This window comes from Lithobates pipiens, unplaced genomic scaffold (genome assembly GCF_037356315.1).
Source record: "Lithobates pipiens isolate NorthernLeopardFrog02 unplaced genomic scaffold, aLitPip1_a1.2 Scaffold_56, whole genome shotgun sequence".
NCBI lineage: Eukaryota > Metazoa > Chordata > Amphibia > Anura > Ranidae > Lithobates > Lithobates pipiens.
In genome coordinates this window covers 2,342,823-2,368,793 of record NW_027507878.1, presented here as the reverse complement: position 1 = coordinate 2,368,793, position 25,971 = coordinate 2,342,823, and the positions used below count along the sequence as shown (strand labels likewise).

Sequence of the window (25,971 nt, the reverse complement as noted above, 5' to 3'; positions counted from 1 at the left end):
AGTATTCTTTCTCCTTTTTCTTTCTTCTGCTCTTGCAGATCACTGTTCACTGTACCTACACAACTCCCTTCGCATGTCCTTGTCTCACTAATTGCGTACTTCAGGATGAATCTAAACAGTTTGGCAAGGACGATTTTACCCAACTCCATCCACTGCCTTTTGATTACATAGTGCTGTGTTTACAAATAACATGTCAACCGTTAATTGGTGGCTATGGTTTTTGAATTTATGCTTTATGGAATTGCTCCTCCTCTTACCACAGGTTGTTTATATACAGTTGCTTCTGTTCGAGCTTTATGTTATATGGTAGACCAGGTTTGTGTCTTTACATCGCAAGCATTGTAATGTTCTGCATTGTGCTTTGTTTGCTCTTGCAATACTTTATGCTTACCATTGACTTATTGTATGTACACCTTTTATTGTTCAATAAAATGTCTTTAAAAAAAAATAAAAAATGCCATGAATCTATCCCCTATTTTGTAGACGCAATGACTTTTGTGCAAACCTACCAATATAGGCTTATTTTTTACCAAAATATTTTACCTTATATTAATAAAAGTCCATAGTAGAGATGTTTCTTTATATTAGAAAATCGCTCAGCTTCAAATGAACGCACCACAGTGATTCCACACACGTATCAAAAATGTGCCAAGCCATCGACAAAAGACTGCGCTTACCAGATGGTAAAAGTGCAAGGAGCGTTATGGTAAGAGCCAATCGCAACCTCTCGCCTGTACCAGATGTCCACACTTCCATTCCCAAACAATTATCTTTTGTTGGGAAGAAATAGCTGCTCCTATCTCCAGACTGATAGCTGTAATCACTCTGGAGAAAGGAGCAGCTATTTCTTCCCAACAAAAGCATATTGTTTGGGAATGGGAGTGTGGAGCACGTCAATGACGTACAGCACATGAAGTGTCGCCCCTGGGATAGCAAGACATTTGGTACAGGCGAGAGGTTGCGATTGGCTCTTACCATAACGCTCCTTATGCTTTTACCATCTGGTAAGCGCAGTCTTTTGTCGGTGGTGGGGCACATTTTTGATATTCGTGTGGAATCACTGTGGTGCGTTCATTTGAAGCTAAGCGATTTTCCAATATAAAAAAACTTCTCTACTATGGACTTTTATTAATATAATAAGTGAAAGACTTTATGGTGAATGTAGTGGTGTTTGTTGACACTTGTGACAGTTACTTTTATTTCTTGGTGCAGCTCTTTTTAGTCTATTTCTACTGATTGTGTGCGTATCCCACAGTTGAGCAGCAGCCTTGTGATTTTTTTATTTATATTTTTGATGACTATATTTATCTTTCAGGTCTTAGAGTGATTACCCCCTTTTATTTTGATGTAGAAGAATACATTTTGGCCTAAACTAATAAAGAAATTTGTTTTGTTTTTTTTACATTTTTTGGGGGATATTTATTATAGTACAAAGTAAAAAATAAAAATAAATAAATATATATATATTTTTTTTTTTTTTTTTTAAATTGTCGCTCTTTTTTAGATTATAGTTTAAAAATAAAAACTGCAGAGGTGATCAAATACCACCAAAATAAAGTTCTATTTGTGGGGAAAAAGGATATAAATTTTACTTGGGTACAGCATTCTACGACCGCGCAATTGTCAGTTACAGTGACGCAGTGCTCTATCGCAATAAATAGCCTGTTCATTAAGGGGGTGAATCCTTCCAGGGCTGAAGTGGTTAATTTTAGGTAGCCTTGCTGTTTGTGCCTCCAATCCTACCACTAAATCCTCTACCTGGAGTATTTCCAATAGGTACTTTTCCACTCCTCCTTCTCTTTACTGTATTATCCATGTCTGTAGCTGTTTTATCCGCCCTGCCAGGTAATATAAATATATATCTGGAAGTGTCATCCCTGCTTCAGTTTTCGATCATTGTAATGTTGTTATTTACTTTCCTTACTGACTATCAGCTGTAGGATTCAACTACGTTTTTAATCGACAACCCTTATAAAATTTAGCTACAAAATGATGGAGGCAAATAGAAAAGTAGTGCTCCTTTTATAGTGTTTTATATCACTCTGTCCACTAAATAATAAATAAAATAGGTGACAAAAAGGTAAAAAAAAACTTTCAGTGGATTCTAAATTAAAATTTTAATGACTGTTCTCAATTATAGAAAAGGGGCTCCCAAGGTGTTATAAATGACATCTTAGGAGACCTTTTATGAGACTTTCAGCTTTGTGTTCTTACAGCACCTCAGACTGTCCTGAGGGGAATGCCAACATTTTATATAAGAATAAATCATTCGCTGGTAAAAATGCCCACATGTAAAACTGGGTGTAATGTGTAGGTACACCGTACAGGTTTTCATTTTAAACCTCAGATCTATAAAAAAAAAGAATAATATGAGAAATGTGACAAAGATTTCCTTTTTCACTCTTGTGGGTCTATCAGACCATCCACTGACCATGAATGGACTACTTGTTCTCTTCCTTCTCATCTATCTGATGACTCTGATCACAAACCTTCTTATTTTTTTCTTGGTCCTCACTGACTACAATCTGCACAACCCAATGTATTTTTTTCTTGCCAACTTGGCATTTCTGGACATGTCCTATTCATCAGTGACGGCACCAAGGATGCTCTTTGATTTGGTCACAAAACGACGTTCAATATCCATTCCTGCCTGTATATCCCAAGCCTTTTTCTACATCTCCTTTGCTTGCTCAGAAATTTTCTTGCTCTCAGTTATGTCCTACGACCGCTACATTGCCATCTGCCACCCCCTACATTACAAACTAATGATGTCTTGGAGGGTCTGTACTCGTATGGCCTCTCTGGTCTGGGGTGCAGGGTGTTCTGTCTCTTTGGTTCATACTTTACTTTTGCTCAGGTTGTCCTTCTGCAGAACAACTTCCATCCACAGCTTCTTTTGTGACCTTCCACACCTTTATCAAATTACATGTACTGACCCCTTCATAAACATAATGGTTTTATTCTTATTAAGCGGTAGTCTTTTTTTGGGATTCTTTCTTTTGACATTTCTTCCCTATGTCTTTATTTTCAGTACCATCCTTAGAATCCGTAGCAAGACTGGAAAGAGGAAAGCCTTCTCCACCTGCACATCACACCTCACCGTGGTCTCCATATTTTATGGCTCCTTACTTTTTATTTATTTTGTTCCCTCTTCCAGCAATATGGTCAATTTAAACAAACTGTCTACAGTCATAACTGCTCTCATTAACCCATTGCTGAATCCTCTGATCTACAGCCTGAGGAACAAAGATCTCATGGAGGCACTTATGAGGTCTTATTATCACTTAAAGTTGATCCAGGCATCATGATGAAAATATCATTGGAAACTTTGACATTTTTTGTATTTCCGGGACATTTTCAGTTGTTTAAAATTCTTAGTAATGTACTTTATAAAATGTAAACATGTCAGGGACTCATACTTGTACTTACAATTGCATGACCAGAGGTCATTGTAACCCACAGACCAAATGTAGCCGTTTCAGTACATTTTGATTATCCTCAAAATAACTCTGTGACTAAAATGTCTACCATTTTGATGCATCTACAAGGCTTTTCATTAGAACAAATTATTTATAAATACTCAGATCAGATTCTTTAACCACTTTCAGACCGGACCAATTTGCTGGTCAAAGACCAGACCACTTTTTGCGATTCGGCACTGCGTCGCTTTAACTGACAATTGCGCGGTCGTGCGACGTGGCTCCCTAACAAAATTGACGTCCTTTTTTTCCCACAAATAGAGCTTTCTTTTGGTGGTATTTGATCACCCCTGCGGTTTTTATTTTTTGCGCTATAAACAAAAATAGAGCGACAATTTTGAAAAAAACGCATTATTTTTTACTTTTTGTTATAATAAATATCCCCCAAAAATATATAAAAAAACATTTTTTTCCCTCAATTTAGGCCGATACGTATTCTTCTACATATTTTTGGTAAAAAAAATCGCAATAAGCGATTATTGATTGGTTTGCGCAAAAGTTATAGTGTTTACAAAATAGGGATAGTTTTATAGCATTTTTATTAATAATTTTTTATTATTTATTTTTTTTACTAGTAATGGCGGCGATCTGCGATTTTTATTGTGACTGCGACATTGTCGGGGACCCATCGGACATTTTTGACACATTTTTGGGACCATTGTCATTTATACAGTAATCACTGCTATATAAATGCAGTGATTCCTGTGTAAATGACACTGGCAGTGAAAGGGTTAACCAGTGGGTGGCAGTGTAGGGGTTAAGTGTTCCTAAGGGTGTGTTACTAACTGTGGGGGGTTTGGGCTTTCATTTAGTGTACACTGATCTCTGCTCCAATCACATGGAGCAGAGATCAGCGTCACTAGTTGCTAGGCAGAATGGGAAAATGTTGTTTATACAGCATTTCCTCCATTCGGCCGCTCCGTGAGACGATCGCGGGGATGCCCGCGGCGATCGAGTCCGCGGGTCCCGCGACCGGACTCACGGGGGTCCCGACCAGCGTGGGAGCGCGCCGCCGGTGGCACGCTCCCGATGGCACGGCGGCAACGAATATTGGACGTACATGTACGCCAATATGCCTGCCCGTGCCATTCTGTCGACGTACATCGTCGTGCGCTGGTCGGGAAGTGGTTAAAAACAGACAAATAGAGAAAAATCTGAAAAAATGCAGTTTTCGTTTGATTTATGAGCAATGTATAATACCTGTTCAAATATTTTCACCAAATTATTTTCTCCTTTTTCTCCCAAGTACAGGAACCCCGGTGTAGGTTTTGGTATATGTTGGATCTTTATGGTTGATAAGCAATATATTGTACTCAGTGGGAGGATGGGTGATCATTCTATACAGCATCTCCTACAGTAGAAAAAAAAGAAAACAATTTTTACTAAATAAATAGGACTTTTTAAATGCCAAAGAAGACCATAAGCCCTTGTACACACGGTCGGAGATTCCAATGGAATGTGTCGAATCGGACCTTTTTGTCGGATAATCTGACTGTGTGTGGTCTTCATCGGTCTGTTTCCGTCGGAGTATCCAACGGACCAAGTTTTCCAACTTGTCAGTAAAATTTTCCGACAACATGATCCGATCGGACCTTGTCCGATCATGTGTAGAGAATTCAGATCGGAAGTGCCATGCATGCTCAGATCAAATTCCTACACAAAAGCTATTGGCTACTAGCCTGAACGTAGTCCCTTCGTAATGATATAACGTCATCACGTTCTGAACAAATTTGTCCGACCGTGTGTATGCAACAGTTTCGGACAAAATCCGTCAGACAAAATCCGACCGATTTGGTTGTCGGAATGTCCGACCGTGTGTACAAGGGCTTAGATTAGAAAAGCTAATGTAAAACTCATGTTTTCTGAGGAATGCATCCCAAAATCCATCAAAATTTAGCACATTTTCCTTTTTTTTTTTTATCCATACATTAGGATTTATTTATTATTACATGTGGCATAAGTAACATAAACAACCAAACAATATTAAAGGTATGGCTATAAGTATACAAAAACAGCATTTGTACCCCAAATAGCAAGTAAGCCAATCTGGATGGTTAATTTCAGATAACTCAGCAGATAAGGGAGGTTGGAATAAGAGACAAGAAGAAGGGGGAAGAAAGAAGGGGGCAGGGTAGGAAGGGGAAGAAGGAGACAAGGAGAGTCATGTTTGGGCACATTACTGACCCATCCAAGGCAACTAAATCTTTTCAAATTTATTATTATTATTGTTTTTCAATTTCTATTTATGTAGGTCAACTTCTATATAGGCAAGGCGTCATTAACAAACAGTTCCCTCAAAGAGACTTTGGGTGGTAAGGGCGAGACCCATCAATAAAGGATTTCTTTCTTATCATAATACATTAACTATGAAATTAACAATTTAATGTGATGAGGTCTCTGCTCATCCTTGTGTATACTCAGATGGGCCAACGCAGGAGATATCAGTAGGGTCAGGTGCAAATGAGTATTTATAGTACCATATACTGCTGTCCAAAAGTGATGCAATTTGGTGCAAGTCCAAAATGTGCAAATATGTTCCAGGGGCTACCTACCTGGCAATGAAGAAAGCTAGGAGTCTTTTGGGGAGAGATCCTATGTAAGAATTGAATCTGGATCAATTCATTACTGGAAGAATTTCAAGTCTTCCCAGTCATTTCGATCCAGATTGGGAAGGTCACATTTGGACTGCTCCTACCATTGACCAATCTTAGGTGAAAGTAAACAGAGAGGGTAAGTATACAGAGATGAAAGAAATTTTCGAAAAGTCATATGGAGTAAGAAGCTCTTGATTGGATCAGCTTGAAGAACCAAGCAGCATGCCGTATTAGGAAGTATCGGAATAGTGAAATATAGAAGTTAAATACTGAGATGTAGAGATTGTTGAAGCCTCCTTTAAGCCTCACGAAGTCTCACCAAAGCCTCATCAAAGCCAAACCCATTGCTGAATCCTCTGATCTACAGCCTGAGGAACAAAGATCTCATGGAGGCACTTATGAGGTCTTATTATCACTTAAAGTTGATCCAGGCATCATGATGAAAATATCATTGGAAACTTTGACATTTTTTGTATTTCCGGGACATTTTCAGTTGTTTAAAATTCTTAGTAATGTCCTTTATAAAATGTAAACATGTCAGGGACTCATACTTGTACTTACAATTGCATGACCAGAGGTCATTGTATCCCACAGACCAAATGTAGCCGTTTCAGTACATTTTGATTATCCTCAAAATAACTCTGTGACTAAAATGTCTACCATTTTGATGCATCTACAAGGCTTTTCATTAGAACAAATTATTTATAAATACTCAGATCAGATTCTTTAACCACTTTCAGACCGGACCAATTTGCTGGTCAAAGACCAGACCACTTTTTGCGATTCGGCACTGCGTCGCTTTAACTGACAATTGCGCGGTCGTGCGACATGGCTCCCTAACAAAATTGACGTCCTTTTTTTCCCACAAATAGAGCTTTCTTTTGGTGGTATTTGATCACCCCTGCGGTTTTTATTTTTTGCGCTATAAACAAAAATAGAGCGACAATTTTGAAAATTTTGAAAAAAACGCATTATTTTTTACTTTTTGTTATAATAAATATCCCCCGAAAATATATAAAAAAACATTTTTTTCCCTCAATTTAGGCCGATACGTATTCTTCTACATATTTTTGGTAAAAAAAAATCGCAATAAGCGAATATTGATTGGTTTGCGCAAAAGTTATAGCGTTTACAAAATAGGGATAGTTTTATAGCATTTTTATTAATAATTTTTTATTATTTTTTTTTTTACTAGTAATGGCGGCGATCTGCGATTTTTATTGTGACTGCGACATTGTCGGGGACCCATCGGACATTTTTGACACATTTTTGGGACCATTGTCATTTATTCAGTAATCACTGCTATATAAATGCAGTGATTCCTGTGTAAATGACACTGGCAGTGAAAGGGTTAACCAGTGGGTGGCAGTGTAGGGGTTAAGTGTTCCTAAGGGTGTGTTACTAACTGTGGGGGGGTTGGGCTTTCATTTAGTGTACACTGATCTCTGCTCCAATCACATGGAGCAGAGATCAGCGTCACTAGTTGCTAGGCAGAATGGGAAAATGTTGTTTATACAGCATTTCCTCCATTCGGCCGCTCCGTGAGACGATCGCGGGGATGCCCGCGGCGATCGAGTCCGCGGGTCCCGCGACCGGACTCACGGGGGTCCCGACCAGCGTGGGAGCGCGCCGCCGGCGGCACGCTCCCGGTGGCACGGCGGCAACGAATATTGGACGTACATGTACGCCAATATGCCTGCCCGTGCCATTCTGTCGACGTACATCGTCGTGCGCTGGTCGGGAAGTGGTTAAAAACAGACAAATAGAGAAAAATCTGAAAAAATGCAGTTTTCGTTTGATTTATGAGCAATGTATAATACCTGTTCAAATATTTTCACCAAATTATTTTCTCCTTTTTCTCCCAAGTACAGGAACCCCGGTGTAGGTTTTGGTATATGTTGGATCTTTATGGTTGATAAGCAATATATTGTACTCAGTGGGAGGATGGGTGATCATTCTATACAGCATCTCCTACAGTAGAAAAAAAAGAAAACAATTTTTACTAAATAAATAGGACTTTTTAAATGCCAAAGAAGACCATAAGCCCTTGTACACACGGTCGGAGATTCCAATGGAATGTGTCGAATCGGACCTTTTTGTCGGATAATCTGACTGTGTGTGGTCTTCATCGGTCTGTTTCCGTCGGAGTATCCAACGGACCAAGTTTTCCAACTTGTCAGTAAAATTTTCCGACAACATGATCCGATCGGACCTTGTCCGATCATGTGTAGAGAATTCAGATCGGAAGTGCCATGCATGCTCAGATCAAATTCCTACACAAAAGCTATTGGCTACTAGCCTGAACGTAGTCCCTTCGTAATGATATAACGTCATCACGTTCTGAACAAATTTGTCCGACCGTGTGTATGCAACAGTTTCGGACAAAATCCGTCAGACAAAATCCGACCGATTTGGTTGTCGGAATGTCCGACCGTGTGTACAAGGGCTTAGATTAGAAAAGCTAATGTAAAACTCATGTTTTCTGAGGAATGCATCCCAAAATCCATCAAAATTTAGCACATTTTCCTTTTTTTTTTTATCCATACATTAGGATTTATTTATTATTACATGTGGCATAAGTAACATAAACAACCAAACAATATTAAAGGTATGGCTATAAGTATACAAAAACAGCATTTGTACCCCAAATAGCAAGTAAGCCAATCTGGATGGTTAATTTCAGATAACTCAGCAGATAAGGGAGGTTGGAATAAGAGACAGGAAGAAGGGGGAAGAAAGAAGGGGGCAGGGTAGGAAGGGGAAGAAGGAGACAAGGAGAGTCATGTTTGGGCACATTACTGACCCATCCAAGGCAACTAAATCTTTTCAAATTTATTATTATTATTGTTTTTCCATTTCTATTTATGTAGGTCAACTTCTATATAGGCAAGGCGTCATTAACAAACAGTTCCCTCAAAGAGACTTTGGGTGGTAAGGGTGAGACCCATCAATAAAGGATTTCTTTCTTATCATAATACATTAACTATAAAATTAACAATTTAATGTGATGAGGTCTCTGCTCATCCTTGTGTATACTCAGATGGGCCAACGCAGGAGATATCAGTAGGGTCAGGTGCAAGTGAGTATTTATAGTACCATATACTGCTATCCAAAAGTGATGCAATTTGGTGCAAGTCCAAAATGTGCAAATATGTTCCAGGGGCTACCTACCTGGCAATGAAGAAAGCTAGGAGTCTTTTGGGGAGAGATCCTATGTAAGAATTGAATCTGGATCAATTCATTACTGGAAGAATTTCAAGTCTTCCCAGTCATTTCGATCCAGATTGGGAAGGTCACATTTGGACTGCTCCTACCATTGACCAATCTTAGGTGAATGTAAACAGAGAGGGTAAGTATACAGAGATGAAAGAAATTTTTGAAAAGTCATATGGAGTAAGAAGCTCTTGATTGGATTACCTTGAAGAACCGAGCAGCATGCTGTATTAGGAAGTATCGGAATAGTGAAATGTAGAAGTTAAATACTGGGATGTAGAGATTGTTGAAGCCTCCTTTAAGCCTCACGAAGTCTCACCAAAGCCTCATCAAAGCCTCACCAAAGGCTCATTGAAGCTCCACCAAAGCCTCATGGAAGCCCCACCAAAGCCTCATGGAAGCCACATCAATGCCCACCAAAGCACTAAGCAAAAGCAAGGTGTAAACAGGACTGAAATTTTATTTAGTGACAGGAGCCTGTCCAAAGCCTTGTTTTAAATCAAAATGTAAACTAGCCCTAAGACAGCTACCTCTGTCTTATGTTTCTGAATTTTGTCATGTGTATAAACCGTGCTCTGTGAAAGATTAAACAGCCAGCATGGCCGGAGACAAACAGCAATAAACCAAAATAAAAAATAATGCAGCACTTAAAAAAGAAAAGATTTCATAAATATAGACAATATTGTGATAATGTCCACCACGTGAAAACTGACAGATATGTGGTAAAGACCAAATGGTCTGGTGAATCAGGACAACGTCCCTGAGTTAGTAATTGTAGGCCAATAGACATCAATAAGTTTAACAGGTTAGGGAATCTTGTGTGGAGACTGCCACCAATTATCTGAAGGCTTACCAGAAAGGTTGGACTTGAAGGTGCTTATACCTCTCAAATCAAAAAGGCTTGGGTGTCAAAACACCATGGCTGATGTAAAACCAGCGACAATCCGGATATCCTCAATCTCACTAAACTTAGTACGATACAGGACACCAGTATGTGTTCAAACAGACATCAAAATATGATACAGCCGATGGGGAGGACACCCAGGGAGGTTGGAATCAGCTCACACGGTAAATCCAAAATGACATAAAAGGTTCCACATAGTGCAATAATGTTTCAGATCTTTTAATTAAAATTAGTAAAAAAATTGAACACTCACATATCAGTCAAGGATTAATGGCATAAAATGGCACAATGGTGATGGCAGCACTTCACCGATGCATTTTGTCTGAATAGACTTCATCTGGGGTATAAGTAACAGCCATCACCAGTGTGCTTTTATAGGTAATGTGGCTCCAAATTAATTTTCCCCCCTACCGAAAGCTCTGGTTAAATAAACATCTCAAGTGTCCAACAAGCCACAATGGCAAAGTGTGGAAAACAGGAGCCATATTGTTAACAAAAAACAACACAACGTCATTTCCTGTTAAACCCGGAAGTTGATGCTTCTCAAGCCACTCTTTGAATGGACGCTATTGTCACTTCCGGATAAAAATCGGAAGTGGAAGCGCCTCAAGCTTTGATTGTAATAGCGGTGAAGGGCCGTCGAACAGCATGACGGATAACAATACGCATGTCAGCCAATACAGAGGCCTGAAAGGCATGCAGTACCGGAAATGGGCAAAATATAGAGGAAGGGGGTGCCGGCCATGATATCTCCATAGAGGCCAATTCAAATTAAAGCCATATCAGTCCTGTTATATACAACAACAAGCATACAACAAAACAATAGATAAAATGTGCACATCTAGAATATAGTTATAGAAAAGATGATAATAAACTCTCACAGAAGGATCTCCCATAGAAAACAACTAAAAACATAAAAATGTCATGTTGGTATGAGGTGTACATAGCAGTTAAACTATATACAACTAAGAGCATATAATGCACAGGTTAAATATGATATACATATCTGAAATATGCTAAAAAGAAGAAATAGTGGTATACTCACAAGGAAGAATCTCACTAACACATATAAGGGGAGGGGTCAGAATTCAAATAGGAGGGGTGGGAGAGGACAAGCTAGAGGTAATAACTCTAGAAACTCTCAATTTGAACATGAGGACTATTATCAAAGAGGTTCACCCGCACGTTATCACAAGGATCGGGTTTCTTACTCCAATTTGTCTCAATACAATCATCCACCATTTAATACGTACAATAGATTCTCTCTCCTCAAAGATCATTATAATGATGATCCTCATGTATATCACAATGGCAATTTTGAACAGTCACCTTATAGTTACAATCAGCCTAATCCCAATTTACAAGGGAATCAGGTTTTTTTATGAGGACCCCAAGGGTGAAATAAGGGGTCCAAAACCAAGAGAGGGTCCAGAGGAGGGAGGAGGTCTCAGAGGTGGAAAAAGAAGGAGAACATAACCTGTGAGGGTGTGTTCAGCCTTAGTAAGCAAGAATTGACTAACGAGAAACAGAATGTCTTAGATAAGGGCCTAAAATTTGCCCCTGCAAGGACTCTTGACAAATGTAACACTTTTATTGATATTCATAAATATATTAGAAAAATCAATATCTAAAGGAATCTAATCTCTAATCCATTCAGGAACATGGCTACAGCAGTCACATCAGGAACTGTGCATTCAGGATTATCATATCTGTCTCTTTTTAACCCCCCTACCCAGTTGGCTCCAACCATTAGCATGTTCAGAATTTTGGTTTTAAAAGACCTTGCTAGTTTACCATCCAAAAAGATTTGGGGTAACTCCTTGTCTAATGTGAGTCTTAAATCTCTGTGTAAACACAAAGACCTGGTGATACGCCTCGCTGATAAGAGCAGTGATCAGAAAACTTATAGAGAACTACATAATAATCCTACATCTTTGTTCAAGAAAGGCCTTACCACTGTTATTCAGAAAGGGTTTCATTCACAAATATTAAATGATAAACAAAAATTATTTCTTGTTCCCCTGGCTCCCCGAATTCCGATAATGTACTATTTACCCAAAATTCACAAGAATCCATGACATCCCCCGCACGTCCAATCATTAGTGGAATTGATTCCATCACGTCATGTATCGGCCGATACATTTATTTTTTTCTCCAACCCCTTGTTAAAAAAAACTCACTCTTACCTCAAAGACACCAGGGATACAATTCAATTGTTGGAGGCAGTTAATGTGGGAGGTGATTACATTATGGCCACCGCTGATGTGGCCTCATTATACACTTGTATCCCTCACCACAGAGGTGTCGAAGCTGTGCGCTGGTTTCTCGGAAGAGATAATACTCTTACTTCAGTCCAGGCTGACTACATTGTTGAACTACTTGAGTTTGCTACCTTCAATAGAGGGGCGTGACTATGAGGGCAAAGTTTGCCATTACAAATCTGTTTATGGCCAAGTGGGAGGAGGATGTCGTCTATGCTGAGCATAGACCTCAGATCATTCTGTGGTCTAAGTACATTGACGACATCCTCCCCCTACGGGATGGCACCCCTGAATCTCTATCTCAATTCTTCTCTTAGCAGGAACGATAGAGGTATTGTTTTATTATATGAGTTCAGTCAGGCCAAGATACATTTTCTGGACCTAGAAAAATAATTATGTGCCCACCAATTCAAGTTCCGTACTTACTTTAAACCTTCGGATCGCAACTGATTTATGCCAACTGACAGTTGTCACCGGAGATCCTGGTTGCATTCAGTCCCTAAAAGTCAATTCCTGCGTTTACGCAGGAATTGTTCAGACATTGACACATTTAAGGATAAGGCTAACATATTAAAACAGAGGTTCCTTGATAAGGGTTATAGGCAGGACGAAATAGATTCGGACCTTCAACAAGTTCTAACCATTGACCGTGCATGTTTGTTGGGTGTCAAGCCTCTGAAAGATTGGAATGATTCTTTTCAATGGTCACTACTGACATCTTTCTCAATACAACACAAACAAATAAAATCTATTGTTGAGCCTCATTGGGGTGTGTTGAAGAGTGATCAGATTCTGAGATTTGTGATTCCAGAAAAAGCAAAGGTCATCTACAGAGAGCTCCATCCCTAAGGAGTAAGATTGCCCCCAATGTTATTAACCGGTTAGATCATCCTTTTTTCATAATTTTATTGGATACTATCCTTGCAAAAAATGTACAGTGTATCAGTATAACATCTGTAGAGGGCGTGTTGTTAAGGAATTTTCATCCACCTTTACTAAATGACCTTTTTCTATTAAACTATTTTGTACATGTTCTACCACCAATATTTTGTACTTGCTGCCCTGCCCATGCGTGGGTCATACTATACGTGCTTTTTCCATTAGGGTCGGCAAACATATTGCCAAAAGAAAAAATGGGAGCATCAAACATACTGTTCCACGCCATTACCATGAATTCCACAATTGTGATCCCAGGGGTACAAAATGTACGTCAACTTCCGTTTTATCCGGAAATTACGTTGTGTTGTTTTTGTTAACAATACGGCTCCAGTTTTTCGCACTTTTCCATTGTGGCTTGTTAGCAGCCTACATCGAAGTGCGGTTCATACACCAGTCACCTTATACGATATATGGGGTATAGATGGGGTCTTGTTTGTTACTGTTTGGCACTTGATATTTTTGCTCCGGTCCAGAAGTGACATTTGTTCGACCAGGAACTTCCGGTAGGCGGAAATTCTTTTTGGAGCCACATTACTTATAAAAGCACACTGGTGATGGTTGTTACTTATACCCCAGATCAAATCTATTCAGATGAAACACGTCGGTAGAAGTGCCGCTATCACCATTGTGCCATCTTATGCCATTAATTCTTGATTGATATGTGAGTGTTCAATTGTTTACTAATTTTAATAAAAGATCTGAAACATTTGGCCTACAATTACTAACTCACGGACATTGTCCGGATTCATCAGACCATTTGGTCTTTACCACATATCTGTCAGTTTACACGTGGTGGACATTATCACAATATTGTCTATATTTATGAACATATTTTCTTTTTTAAGCGCTGCATTATTTTTTCTTTTGGTTTCTGAATTGGAACTGGACTGTTGTTGCTTCTACCAAACTCTGTTGATCCTGGTAAATTTAAACTTTTCTTCTTTTTTCTTTTATTTTTACTTTCTCATACTCTTTATTACATATCAAACACATACGTAATAATAAAAAAGGACATTTACAATTTTCTACATTCATCATTCTGTTCATCTACTCTATCTCTCACTAGTCCCTTCCATACTACACCATTTACTCCAAATTTTCTGATATTTCTGTAAGTTTCCCCTACTTTCATATATAAATTTTGTTATGATATGATTAACTGCATTCATCCATTCTCTGATAGAAGGATTTATAACTGGCATCCATCTTTAAGCAATTTGCTTTCTAGCCTTTTTTTTCTTTTTCATGTCCTGACCGTTCTTCATCATTCAACACCCCCAACAAACATAATTCAGGGGTACAAGGCACCGGTCTTTTAATCATATCAGATAATTGTTTTATTTTTTGACTCCTCCTTCTCTTTTTTGTATTATCCATGTCTGTAATATCCCATTACCTCCCTACATGACCAAATCAAATGGCAGAAATCTGCTTAATCTTGATGACATCACAAACATTCTGATGATGTTGGCCTTCTACACATTTTATATAGTCTAATGGGGCTAAGATATATCTGGTGCATTATATACAATTGTGTAATCTTGTTATTATCTATTGATGATACCAACAAGTACGAGGAGCATATCTCCTCCCATTTCTTATCTGTTATTTCTGGGATCAAAACCTGCCATTTGTCTCGTACTTAGAGGCCGGGTTCACACCATTGCAAATTGGATGGAGGTTCCCCGGATCCAATTCGCAATAGCAGGAGATTTTAATCCTCTTTCTATAGAGCCAGTTCACATATATCCTCTGCGGCTCCGCTGAGAATTTGCACAGGATCCTTGTGCGTCTTTTGGTACGTTTCAGGTCCAAATTTAGCCAAAAATTTGGACTGAGATCGAACCTGAAATGGTGAACCGGGACACACCGGACCCCTAGTGGCGATGGTGTGAATCCAGTCTCAATGGTTGTCTATTGCCTATTTTAGCTTGTAATAGAAGTGATTACAATATTGATATCAGCCCCTTCGGCCCTTGTGACTTCACATTCCTATAAGGGTTTTTTTTTGATATCTTAAGATTCTACTTGACAAATTGCGTCTGCAAGGCATTTCTTAATTTTAAATATTTATAAAAATCTTTATGTGATAAATCATGTTGTTTATTCAAATGTTCGCATAGTTCTGTGTTCATACACCTGCTCTAATACAACCTCACCTTTCTGTTTCCAGAAGCTTCCATCTGGGTTTCCTCTCAGCTGTTCAAATGATGGATTAGTCCAGATGGGAATTTCCTGGGGAATATTCCTAAACCCTACTATTCCCTTAGCTTCTTTCCACACCACTCGTGCCATTGTAAACATGAGGATCTTAACCCCTTGCTGACCAGCCGTCGCAGTTATACGGCAGCAGGTCAGCTCTATCGCCGTAGCTGTACGTCATGCAATAGATCCTGCGGAGCAGTGCCAGAGTCAATGCACTTGACCGGTGGCCATGATGTTCACCGGCCACCCATGATCGCTCCACAGAGAGCCAGAACGTGGATCCGTCAATGTAAAAAAGCAGATCTCCGTTCTGACAGAGGAGGAGAGAGAGGTCAGCTGTTCCTCGTGATTGGGAACAGTGATCTCTCTCCTTCCCCAGTCAGTCCCCTCCCCCCACAGTCAGAAACACCTCCCTAGGAAACACATTTAACCCCTTGATTGCCCCCTAATGTTAACCCCTTCCCTGCCAGTGTAATTTAAGATGGAAATCCTACATTTTTACAGCACTGATCACTGTATAAATGTCACTGGTCCCAAAAAAGTGTCAAAAGTGTCCGATCTGTCCGCCGCAATGTCGCAGTCCTGCTAAAAATTCGCTAATCACCGTCATTAGTAGTAAAAAAAGGAAAAATAATAAAAATGCCATAAATCCATCCCCTATTTTGTAGACACAATGCCTTTTGTGCAAACCTACCAATATACACTTATTTTTTTTTACCAAAAATATGTAGAAGGATAAAGCCTTTCACTTATTATATTAATAAAAGTCCATAGTAGAGAAGTTTCTTTATATTTGAAAATCGCTCAGCTTCAAATGAACGCACCACAGTGATTCAACACACATATCAAAAATGTGCCAAGCCACCGACAAAAGATTGCGCTTACCAGATGGTAAAAGCATAAGGAGCGTTATGGTAAGAGCCAATCGCAACCTCTCACCTGTACCAAATGTCTTGCTATCCCAGGGGCGACACTTCATGTGCTGTAGGTCATTGCCGTGCTCCACACTCCCATTCCCAAACAATTATCTTTTGTTGGGAAGAAATAGCTGCTCCTATCTCCAGACTGATAGCTGTAATCACTCTGGAGAAAGGAGCAGCTATTTCTTCCCAACAAAAGCATATTGTTTGGGAATGGGAGTGTGGAGCACGGCAATGACCTACAGCACGTGAGGTGTCGCCCCTGGGATAGCAAGACATCTGGTACAGGCGAGAGGTTGCGATTGGCTCTTACCATAACGCTCCTTATGCTTTTACCATCTGGTAAGCGCAATCTTTTGTCGGTGGCTGGGCACATTTTTGATATGTGTGTGGAATCACTGTGGTGCGTTCATTTGAAGCTGAGCGATTTTCCAATATAAAGAAACTTCTCTACTATGGACTTTTATTAATATAATAAGTGAAAGACTTTATGGTGAATGTAGTGCTGTTTACTGACACTTGTGACAGTTTCTTTTATTTGTTGGCGCAGCTCTTTTTAGGCCGCGTACACACGCGGGGACTGTTCGCCCAACTTTGTCCGTCAAACAGTTTCGGCAAACAGTCCGCTCAAAATTAGCATGGACGGACATGCCCACACACGACGAACGAACAGTTTGCTGAAACCGTGCGTGATGACGTGAACGGCACGTACGACGGGACGAAAAATACGACGTCCTATACACTGCATTATAACTTTCGGCGTGTAAATCCTTTCTGAGCATGCGCGGAACTTAGTTTGACGAACAAGCCTACACACGGGCAGACTGTTCGCTCAAACAAGGTTTCAGCGGACAGTTTTACGGAATTTCCGAAAAACCTTGTTCGTCAAACTGTTCGCTGAAACTGTCCGCTGAAAGCCCACACACGAGCGGACTGTCCGCCGAAACACTGTTCAGCGGACAAAGTTGGGCGAACAGTCCGCGCGTGTGTACGCGGCCTTAGTCTATTTCTACTGATTGTGTGCGTATCCCACAGCTGAGCAGCAGCCTTGTGATTTTTTTTATTTATATTTTTGATTGCTATATTTATCTTTCAGGTCTCAGCGCGGTTACCCCCTTTTATTTTGATGTAGAAGAATAAATTTTGGCCTAAACTGATAAAGAAATTTGTTTTTTTTTTTACATTTTTGGGGGGATATTTATTATAGTACAAAGTAAAAAATAAAAAAAAATAAATAAATATATATATATATATATATATATATATATATATTTTTTTTTTTTTAATTTTCGCTCTTTTTTTGATTATAGTTTAAAAATAAAAACTGTAGAGGTGATCAAATACCATCAAAATAAAGTTCTATTTGTGGGGAAAAGGGATATAAATTTTACTTGGGTACAGCGTTGCACGACCGCACAATTGTCAGTTAAAGTGACGTAGTGCTCTATCGCAATAAATAGCCTGTTCATTAAGGGGGTAAATCCTTCCAGGGCTGAAGTGGTTAATTTTAGGTAGCCTTGCTGTTTGTGCCTCCAATCCTACCACTAAATCCTCTACCTGGAGTATTTCCAATAGGTACTTTTCCACTCCTCCTTCTCTTTACTGTATTATCCATGTCTGTAGCTGTTTTATCCGCCCTGCCAGGTAATATAAATATATATCTGGAAGTGCCATCCCTGCCTCAGTTTTCGATCATTGTAATGTTGTTATTTACTTTCCTTACTGACTATCAGCTGTAGGATTCAACTACGTTTTTAATTGACAACCCTTATAAAATTTAGCTACAAAATGATGGAGGCAAAAAGAAAAGTAGTGCTCCTTTTATAGTGTTTTATATCACTCTGTCCACTAAATAATAAATAAAATAGGTGACAAAAAGGTAAAAAACACTTTCAGTGGATTCTAAATTCAAATTTTAAAGACTGTTCTCAATTATAGAAAAGGGGCTCCCAAGGTGTTATAAATGACATCTTAGGAGACCTTTTATGAGACTTTCAGCTTTGTGTTCTTACAGCACAGCAGACTGTCCTGAGGGGAATGCCAACATTTTATTTAAGAATAAATCATTCGCTGGTAAAAATGCCCACATGTAAACCTGAGAGTAATGTGTAGGTACACCGTACAGGTTTTCATTTTAAACCTCAGATCTATCCATAAACAGAGAAAAAAAAGAATAATATGAGAAATGTGACAGAGATTTCCTTTTTCACTCTTGTGGGTCTATCAGACCATCCACAGACCATGAATGGACTTTTTCTGCTCTTCCTTCTGATCTATCTGATGACTCTGATCACAAACCTTCTTATTTTTTTCTTGGTCCTCACTGACTACCATCTGCACAACCCAATGTATTTTTTTCTTGCCAACTTGGCATTTCTGGACATGTCCTATTCATCAGTGACGGCACCAAGGATGCTCTTTGATTTGGTCACAAAAAGCCGATCAATATCCGTTCCTGCCTGTATAGCCCAAGTCTTCTTCTACCTCTCCTTTGCTTGCTCAGAAATTTTCTTGCTCTCGGCTATGTCCTACGATCGCTACATTGCCGTCTGCCACCCCCTACATTACAAACTAATTATGTCTTGGAGGGTCTGTACTCGTATGTCCTCTCTGGTCTGGGGTGCAGGATCTTCTGTCTCTTTGGTTCATACTTTACTTCTGCTCAGGTTGTCCTTCTGCAGAACATCTTCCATCCACAACTTCTTTTGTGACCTTCCACACTTATATCAAATTACATGTACTGACACCTTCATAAACATAATGGTCGTATTCTTATTAAGTGGTAGTCTTTTTTTGGGATTCTTTCTTTTGACATTTCTTCCCTATGTCTTTATTTTCAGTACCATCCTTAGAATCCGTAGCAAGACAGGAAAGAGGAAAGCCTTCTCCACCTGCACATCACACCTCACCGTGGTCTTCATATTTTATGGCTCCTTACTTTTTATTTATTTTGTTCCCTCTTCCAGCAATATGGTCAATTTAAACAAACTGTCTACAGTCATATCTGCCCTCATTAACCCATTGCTGAATCCTCTGATCTACACCCTGAGGAACAAAGATCTCATGGAGGCATTTATGAGGTCTTATTATCACTTAAAGTTGATCCAGACATCCTGATGAAAATATCATTGGAAACGTTGATACTTTTTGTATTTCCGGGACATTTTCAGTTGTTTAAAATTCTTAGTAATGTCCTTTATAAAATGTAAACATGTCAGGGACTCATACTTGTACTTACAATTGCATGACCAGGGGTCATTGTAACCCACAGACCAAATGTAGCCGTTTCAGTACATTTTGATTATCCTCAAAATAACTCTGTGATTAAAATGTCTACCATTTTGATGCATCTACAAGGCTTTTCATTAGAACAAATTATTTATAAATACTCAGATCAGATTCTTTAAAAACAGACAAATAGAGAAAAATCTGAAAAAATGCAGTTTTAGTTTGATTTATGAGCAATGTATAATACTTGTTCAAATATTTTCACCAAATTATTTTCTCCTTTTTCTCCCAAGTACAGGAACCCCGGTGTAGGTTTTGGTATACGTTGGATCTTTATGGTTGATAAGCAATATATTGTACTCAGTGGGTGGATGGGGGATCATTCTATACAGCATCTCTTACAGTAGAAAAAAAAAGAAAACCATTTTTACTAAATAAATAGGACTTTTTAAATGCCAAAGAAGACCATAAGTCCTTGTACACACGGTCGGAGATTCCAATGGAATGTGTCGTATCGGACCGTTTTGTCGGATATTCCGACTGTGTGTGGTCTCCATCGGACTGTTTTCCATCGGAGTATCCGACGGACCAAGTTTTCCAACTTGTTGGTAAAATTTTCCGACAAAATGCTCCGATCGGACATACTCCGATCATGTGTAGAGAATTCCGATCGGACAAAGTGCCACGCATGCTCAGATCAAATTCCTACACCAAAGCTAATTGGCTACTAGCCTGAACGTAGTCACATCGTAACGAAATAACGTCATCACGTTCTGAACAAATTTGTCCGACCGTGTGTATGTAACAGTTTCGGACAAAATCCGTCGAAAAAATCCGACGGATTTGGTTGTCGGAATGTCCGACCGTGTGTACAAGGGCTTAGATTAGAAAAGCTAATGTAAAACTCATGTTTTCTGAGGAATGCATCCCAAAATCCATCAAAATTTAGCACATTTTCCTTTTCTTTTTTTTTTTTTTATCCATACATTAGGATTTATTTATTATTACATGTGGCATAAGTAACATAAACAACCAAACAATATTAAAGGTATAGCTATAAGTATACAAAAACAGCATTTGTACCCCAAATAGCAAGTAAGCCAATCTGGATGGTTAATTTCACATAAATCAGCAGATAAGGGAGGATGGAAAAGGGGCAAGAAGAAGGGGTAAAAAAGAAGAAGGGAGGGTAGGAAGTGGGAAGAGGGAGACATGGAGACTCCAATTAACCAGGAGAGTCATGTGTAGGCACATTACTGACCCATCCAATGCAACTAAACCTTTTCAAATTTATTATTATTATTGTTTTTCAATTTCTATTTATGTAGGTCAACTTCTATATAGGCAAGGCGTCATTAACAGACAGTTCCCTCAAAGAGACTTTGGGTGGTAAGGGCAAGACCCATCAATAAAGGATTTCTTTCTTATCATAATACATTAACTATTCGCCTAGAGGCGATTCAGTTCGCATTGTGCGCTATACAAGTATTTAATTCATTCATTCATAAAATTAGTCATTTAATGTGATGAGGCCTCTGCTCATCCTTGTGTATACTCAGATGGGCCAACGCAGGAGATATCAGTAGGGTCAGGTGCAAGTGAGTATTTATAGTACCATATACTGCTGTCCAAAAGTGATGCAATTTGGTGCAAGTCCAAAACATGCAAATATGTTCCAGGGGCTACCTACCTGGCAATGAGGAAAGCTAGGAGTCTTTTGGGGAGAGATCCTATGTAAGAATTGAATCTGGATCAATTCATTACTGGAAGAATTTCTTGTCTTCCCAGTCATTTCGATCCAGATTGGGAAGGTCACATTTGGACTGCTCCTACCATTGACCAATCTTAGGTGAATCTAAACAGAGAGGCTAAGTATACAGAGATGAAAGAAATTTTCAAAAAGTCATATGGAGTAAGAAGCTCTTGATTGGATCAGCTTGAAGAACCAAGCAGCATGCGTATTAGGAAGTATCGGAATAGTGAAATGTAGAAGTTAAATACGGAGATGTAGAGATTGTTGTGTGATGGTTCATAAATGAGGGGAGGAGATATGGGCATCTGGAAAGCTTAGTAAATGAGGGAAGGAGAGTTTCCCGGGACATCCTAAAACAGGAACATCCTAAAACATTTTTAAACCGCTTCCAGACTGCCCACCGCATATATACCATGGCAGGGCTTCCCGCCTGCACGAAATGACATTCCGGTAAGTGATTTCCTACATGAGGTCTGTGATTGGACCTTGCAATCTTTCAGAGGAAAAGGCAGAACGGTGAGGGAGTAAAAATGGAGATCTTGTGTTCCTGCTATATATCCTGCTGATAAAATAGTTAGCTTACGGGGGGCGTGGCCTGGACGGCGATGGAGTAAGTCGCAAGTGAGTTGAGCTCCGCTCTCGGTTTATCCTGAACGGCTATCCTGTGCTTCGGCGACAGCCTACGACTGAGGGAAATCGGTGGATGAGGACCCTGTGGTATTCTTCCCGACATGTCCCCTACAAAGAAACACGGCTCGGCGACGGCCTCCCTGGAAAAGTTCCGCAGGCAGGATAAGGAGTCGGCTCAAGGTGGCGCCTCCGCGCCTTCCATAGCTCATCCAGCGGCGAATGACACGGACAAGGTACTGGAGGCTATTTCCACCTGCCAGTCCTCCCTTACCACCAAAATTGAGGAGATCAGGGTCGACATCTCTCTTATAAGACAGGACATGTCTAAACTTAGAGACCGCGTGAAGGAGACTGAGGACAGGCTTGGCCGAGTGGAGGATGAGCTGCATCCGCTCCAACACTCCCATGAGGAGGTGAGGCGCCAACTCCATCTTCTTGCCCAGAAGCAAGACGACCTTGAAAACAGATCACGCAGGTCGAACCTTCGCTTTATTGGCCTACCGGAGGGTGCGGAGGGCTCCGATCCACCTACCTTTCTTGAGAATCTTCTGACTAAAACCTATGGACGGGAAGCATTCTCCACCACCTTTATTGTAGAGCGGGCGCATCGCATGCCAGCGCGGCGCCCACCGGAAGGCGCACCACCCCGCACATTTATCGCCAAACTGCTCAATTTTCGGGACAGGGATACCGTTTTGCGCTTGAGCAGGGAGAAGGGCAACATTCCGTATCAGGAAGGTCATATTATGGCCTTTCCAGATTTCTCCGCGGAAGTTCAGAAGCAGCGGGCCCGCTTCACGGAGGTTAAGAAGCGGCTGCGTGTTGGCCACCTTAAATACGCCATGATGTACCCGGCGAGGCTGCGTGTCCTGGGTGAAGACCGAGCGCATTTCTTTGATGACCCGGCGCAAGTGATGGAATGGCTGCACATAAGAGAGGCGGACAGAAATCACCGGGCGTAGCGAGCGGACTGTCCTGCCAGTTATGAGCTACTGTTCCTGGGATTTGCCTCCCCTGTTTGATTACATACCGCTGGACACTGGCTCTTACCTGTAAGTGACTAGACTATTCTACCTATTGCCGTGCTCCGCACTGTTGATGACTGTTGGCATTCTGTGTTATGTGCAGGGCTGCCCGTGCCCTTATTACGTCCACCAGGCCTCGACCGAGCAATTGATGAACTGAGACTGTTCCCGTGGGACAAGCTGAGCTTGAGCCTGACCGCGCTCTTTTCTCTGTGGAGGGAGCCTGAAACTTTTTGTAGTGTGTCTCCCTGCTTTTACATGGCTGACCATATAACATGAGTATACCTTGCCGGAACATGTGCTTTTCTTCTCCTCTTCTACTTCTTATGTCCCATCTATGTATCTCTCCTCTCCTCCTTTTCCTATTGTTACCTTTCTTATTGTCATGCCTTTTAATTATGTAGTGCTGTTTAAAATACCCTTTTTACTAATACCGGGGGCGGAGGCCGCGACCCTTCACGGCTTGGCCCACTGGGCTACTCTATGAGCCTTATGCAGCGAGTGACCATCTCCTATATAGTTAAACGCCCGGTTTGTCTCCCTGTGGCCATGTGTAATCCGGGCAGCGGGGGGAGGATCTGCTGGTTGCACTTGCTACAGGGGGCACGGGCGAAAGTTTGGCAAGTTAGGGTCATATGCTCCGGTTCAGTTGGAGGGACTGAGAGCTGGGTGGGGGGAGGGAGGGTGGGGTGGGGGTTCAGGTTTGTGTTGATTTTTTGTTATTTTCTGAGTTTATGGTACAAAGGAATGTGCTCCAGTATTTGGTGCTTGGTTGGTGGATGGGGGTTGGGAGGGATGTGATGGATTCCGCACTGGGGATCGGTCCGCCCAGCCAGATGTATAACCTGAACGCTATTATAATATGGCTCCAGTTAAATTTCTAACATGGAACGTCCGAGGTATTAGGGATAAGCTTAAGCGTACGGCCGTTTTTACGTGCCTTAAATCCTACAGAGCAGATGTTATAGTACTGGTAGAAACTCATGTCACAGGCCGGCTCCAGCTGGCGCTCAGAAGGCCATGGGTTGGCTGGGCATACCACGCAACTCACACTCCCTATTCTCGAGGAGTATCCCTGTTGATAGCTAAGGCGTTGCACTTTCATCTGCTGGACTTACGGACTGATCCCCAGGGCCGATTTGTCTTTATACATTGCACTATCCAGGGCAGGAGATATCTGCTCTTGGCAGTGTACATAACACCCCCATACTCTGCTAATGTCGTGTCTGAGGGACTGTCCTATATGGCCCAATACCCTGATACCCCTGCCATATGGCTTGGGGACTTTAACTTGGCCCTTAACCCGAACATGGACAGGCTGCAGGGTGGCTCCGCCCCCGCGGCCCAAGTGGGGTCTAGGCTGGGTCGCACCCTTAGAGAGTTCGCGCTGACGGATGTCTGGCGACATAGGTACCCCACGACCCTGGCATATTCCTGCTTCTCGGCTACGCACTCTACTATGTCTCGCATAGATTATATTTTGACATCCAACGTCCTTCTCCCACAGTTAGTTGATGCGGGGTTCCATGCAAGATCCTTATCGGATCATGCTCCCTGTTGGGCCACCCTGTCACTGACACAGCAGACGGGACCTAGAGTCTGGCGCCTGAATCCCTTTTGGCTGAAGGCGCTGGGGGAGCAGGATGACTTGTCTGAGGAGTGGAGTCACTTTTTTGCCATTAACCGGGGGACGGCAGCGGGGGGAGATGTCTGGGATGCATTCAAACTTCATGCACGGTCCTTTCTGATAAGGCGGATCAATAGATTGAAATGTTCCTCTAAAATGATAATCAGTCAGGCGGAGGAGCAGCTGGAGGTTGTCACCCGGGAGTTTACGTTGCACCCCAGCGAGGCGAGTGCCTCGGCCCTTAAGCTCCAAACTCGTGTTTTAGATCAGCTACACTTTGAACGGGCCAAGCGCAAACATTTTTTTACGCGACAGCGGATTTTTGAGCAGGGTGAGCGAGCGGGTAAGCTTTTGGCGTACCTCGCCCATCAGGATACGAGGCCGCCGGTAGTGGTATCTCTGGTGGATGAGAGCGGAGCTCTTGTCTCTGAACCGGGGGATGTCGCCGAGATGTTCCGGTCTTATTATGCTGACCTTTACGCCTCTCGTGTGGAGGTCACGCCTCAGGAGACCCGGACTTTTCTTCGGGATGTTCTCTTCCCTCAGCTGTCGGTGGCCCAGATCGCTGATCTGGAAGCTCCGATTTCGCTGGAGGAGGCAACATTGGCGCTGTCGTCCCTGGCGATGGCCAAGGCCCCGGGACATGACGGTCTACCGTTAGATTTCTACGCAACATACTCTGAAGTTTTGGCCCCTGAGTTACTAAATTTATACACTTACCTTTTTGAGTCCAATTCCCTCCCTGATACTCTACGTCAAGCAACGATTATAGTCATCCCAAAGCCGGGAAAAGATCCGCATCGCCCTGACTCATATCGCCGATTTCACTGCTGCAGGTAGACATGAAAATTTTGGCCAAGATCCTGGCGTCCCGATTATGCCCCCATATTTTGTCCCTTATCCACCCAGACCAAACAGGCTTCATGCCCGGTAAAAACACGGCGATGAACATCCGTAGACTCCACATGAACTTGCAAGCCTCTCATGACAATGGCGGTGCTAGGGCCGTGGTGGCGTTGGACGCGGCCAAGGCATTTGATTCGGTGGAGTGGGGATATTTATGGGAGTGCCTTCGACGATTCGGGTTCGGGCCCAAGTTTTTGAAGTGGGTCCAGTTATTATATTTCTTTCCGGAGGCGTGTGTGGTGGTCAACGGTTGCCTTTCGGGGGCCCTTTCCCCTGGGGCGGGGGAC

At 41.3% G+C, this 25,971-nt stretch overlaps 2 protein-coding genes across 2 annotated transcripts; both read left to right on the top strand.

Moving 5' to 3' along the window:
• Window positions 1–2,295: 2,295 nt before the first annotated feature.
• On the top strand, window positions 2,296–5,573 carry LOC143958034 (olfactory receptor 1G1-like). Its single transcript, XM_077467481.1, has one exon. It carries the CDS (start codon window positions 2,307–2,309, stop codon window positions 3,306–3,308), a length of 1,002 nt encoding a protein of 333 aa, XP_077323607.1. The 5' UTR covers window positions 2,296–2,306; the 3' UTR covers window positions 3,309–5,573.
• A 13,036-nt stretch (window positions 5,574–18,609) lies between these two features.
• On the top strand, window positions 18,610–20,203 carry LOC143958090 (olfactory receptor 1J21-like). The gene has a single exon (XM_077467542.1). It carries the CDS (start codon window positions 18,694–18,696, stop codon window positions 19,630–19,632), a length of 939 nt encoding a protein of 312 aa, XP_077323668.1. The 5' UTR covers window positions 18,610–18,693; the 3' UTR covers window positions 19,633–20,203.
• Window positions 20,204–25,971: the final 5,768 nt, after the last annotated feature.

Bases quoted from the DNA above. Each gene is read 5' to 3' on its own strand.
- LOC143958090 (XM_077467542.1), top strand. From the start codon at position 18,694: ATGAGAAATGTGACAGAGATTTCCTTTTTCACTCTTGTGGGTCTATCA.
- LOC143958034 (XM_077467481.1), top strand. From the start codon at position 2,307: ATGTGTAGGTACACCGTACAGGTTTTCATTTTAAACCTCAGATCTATA.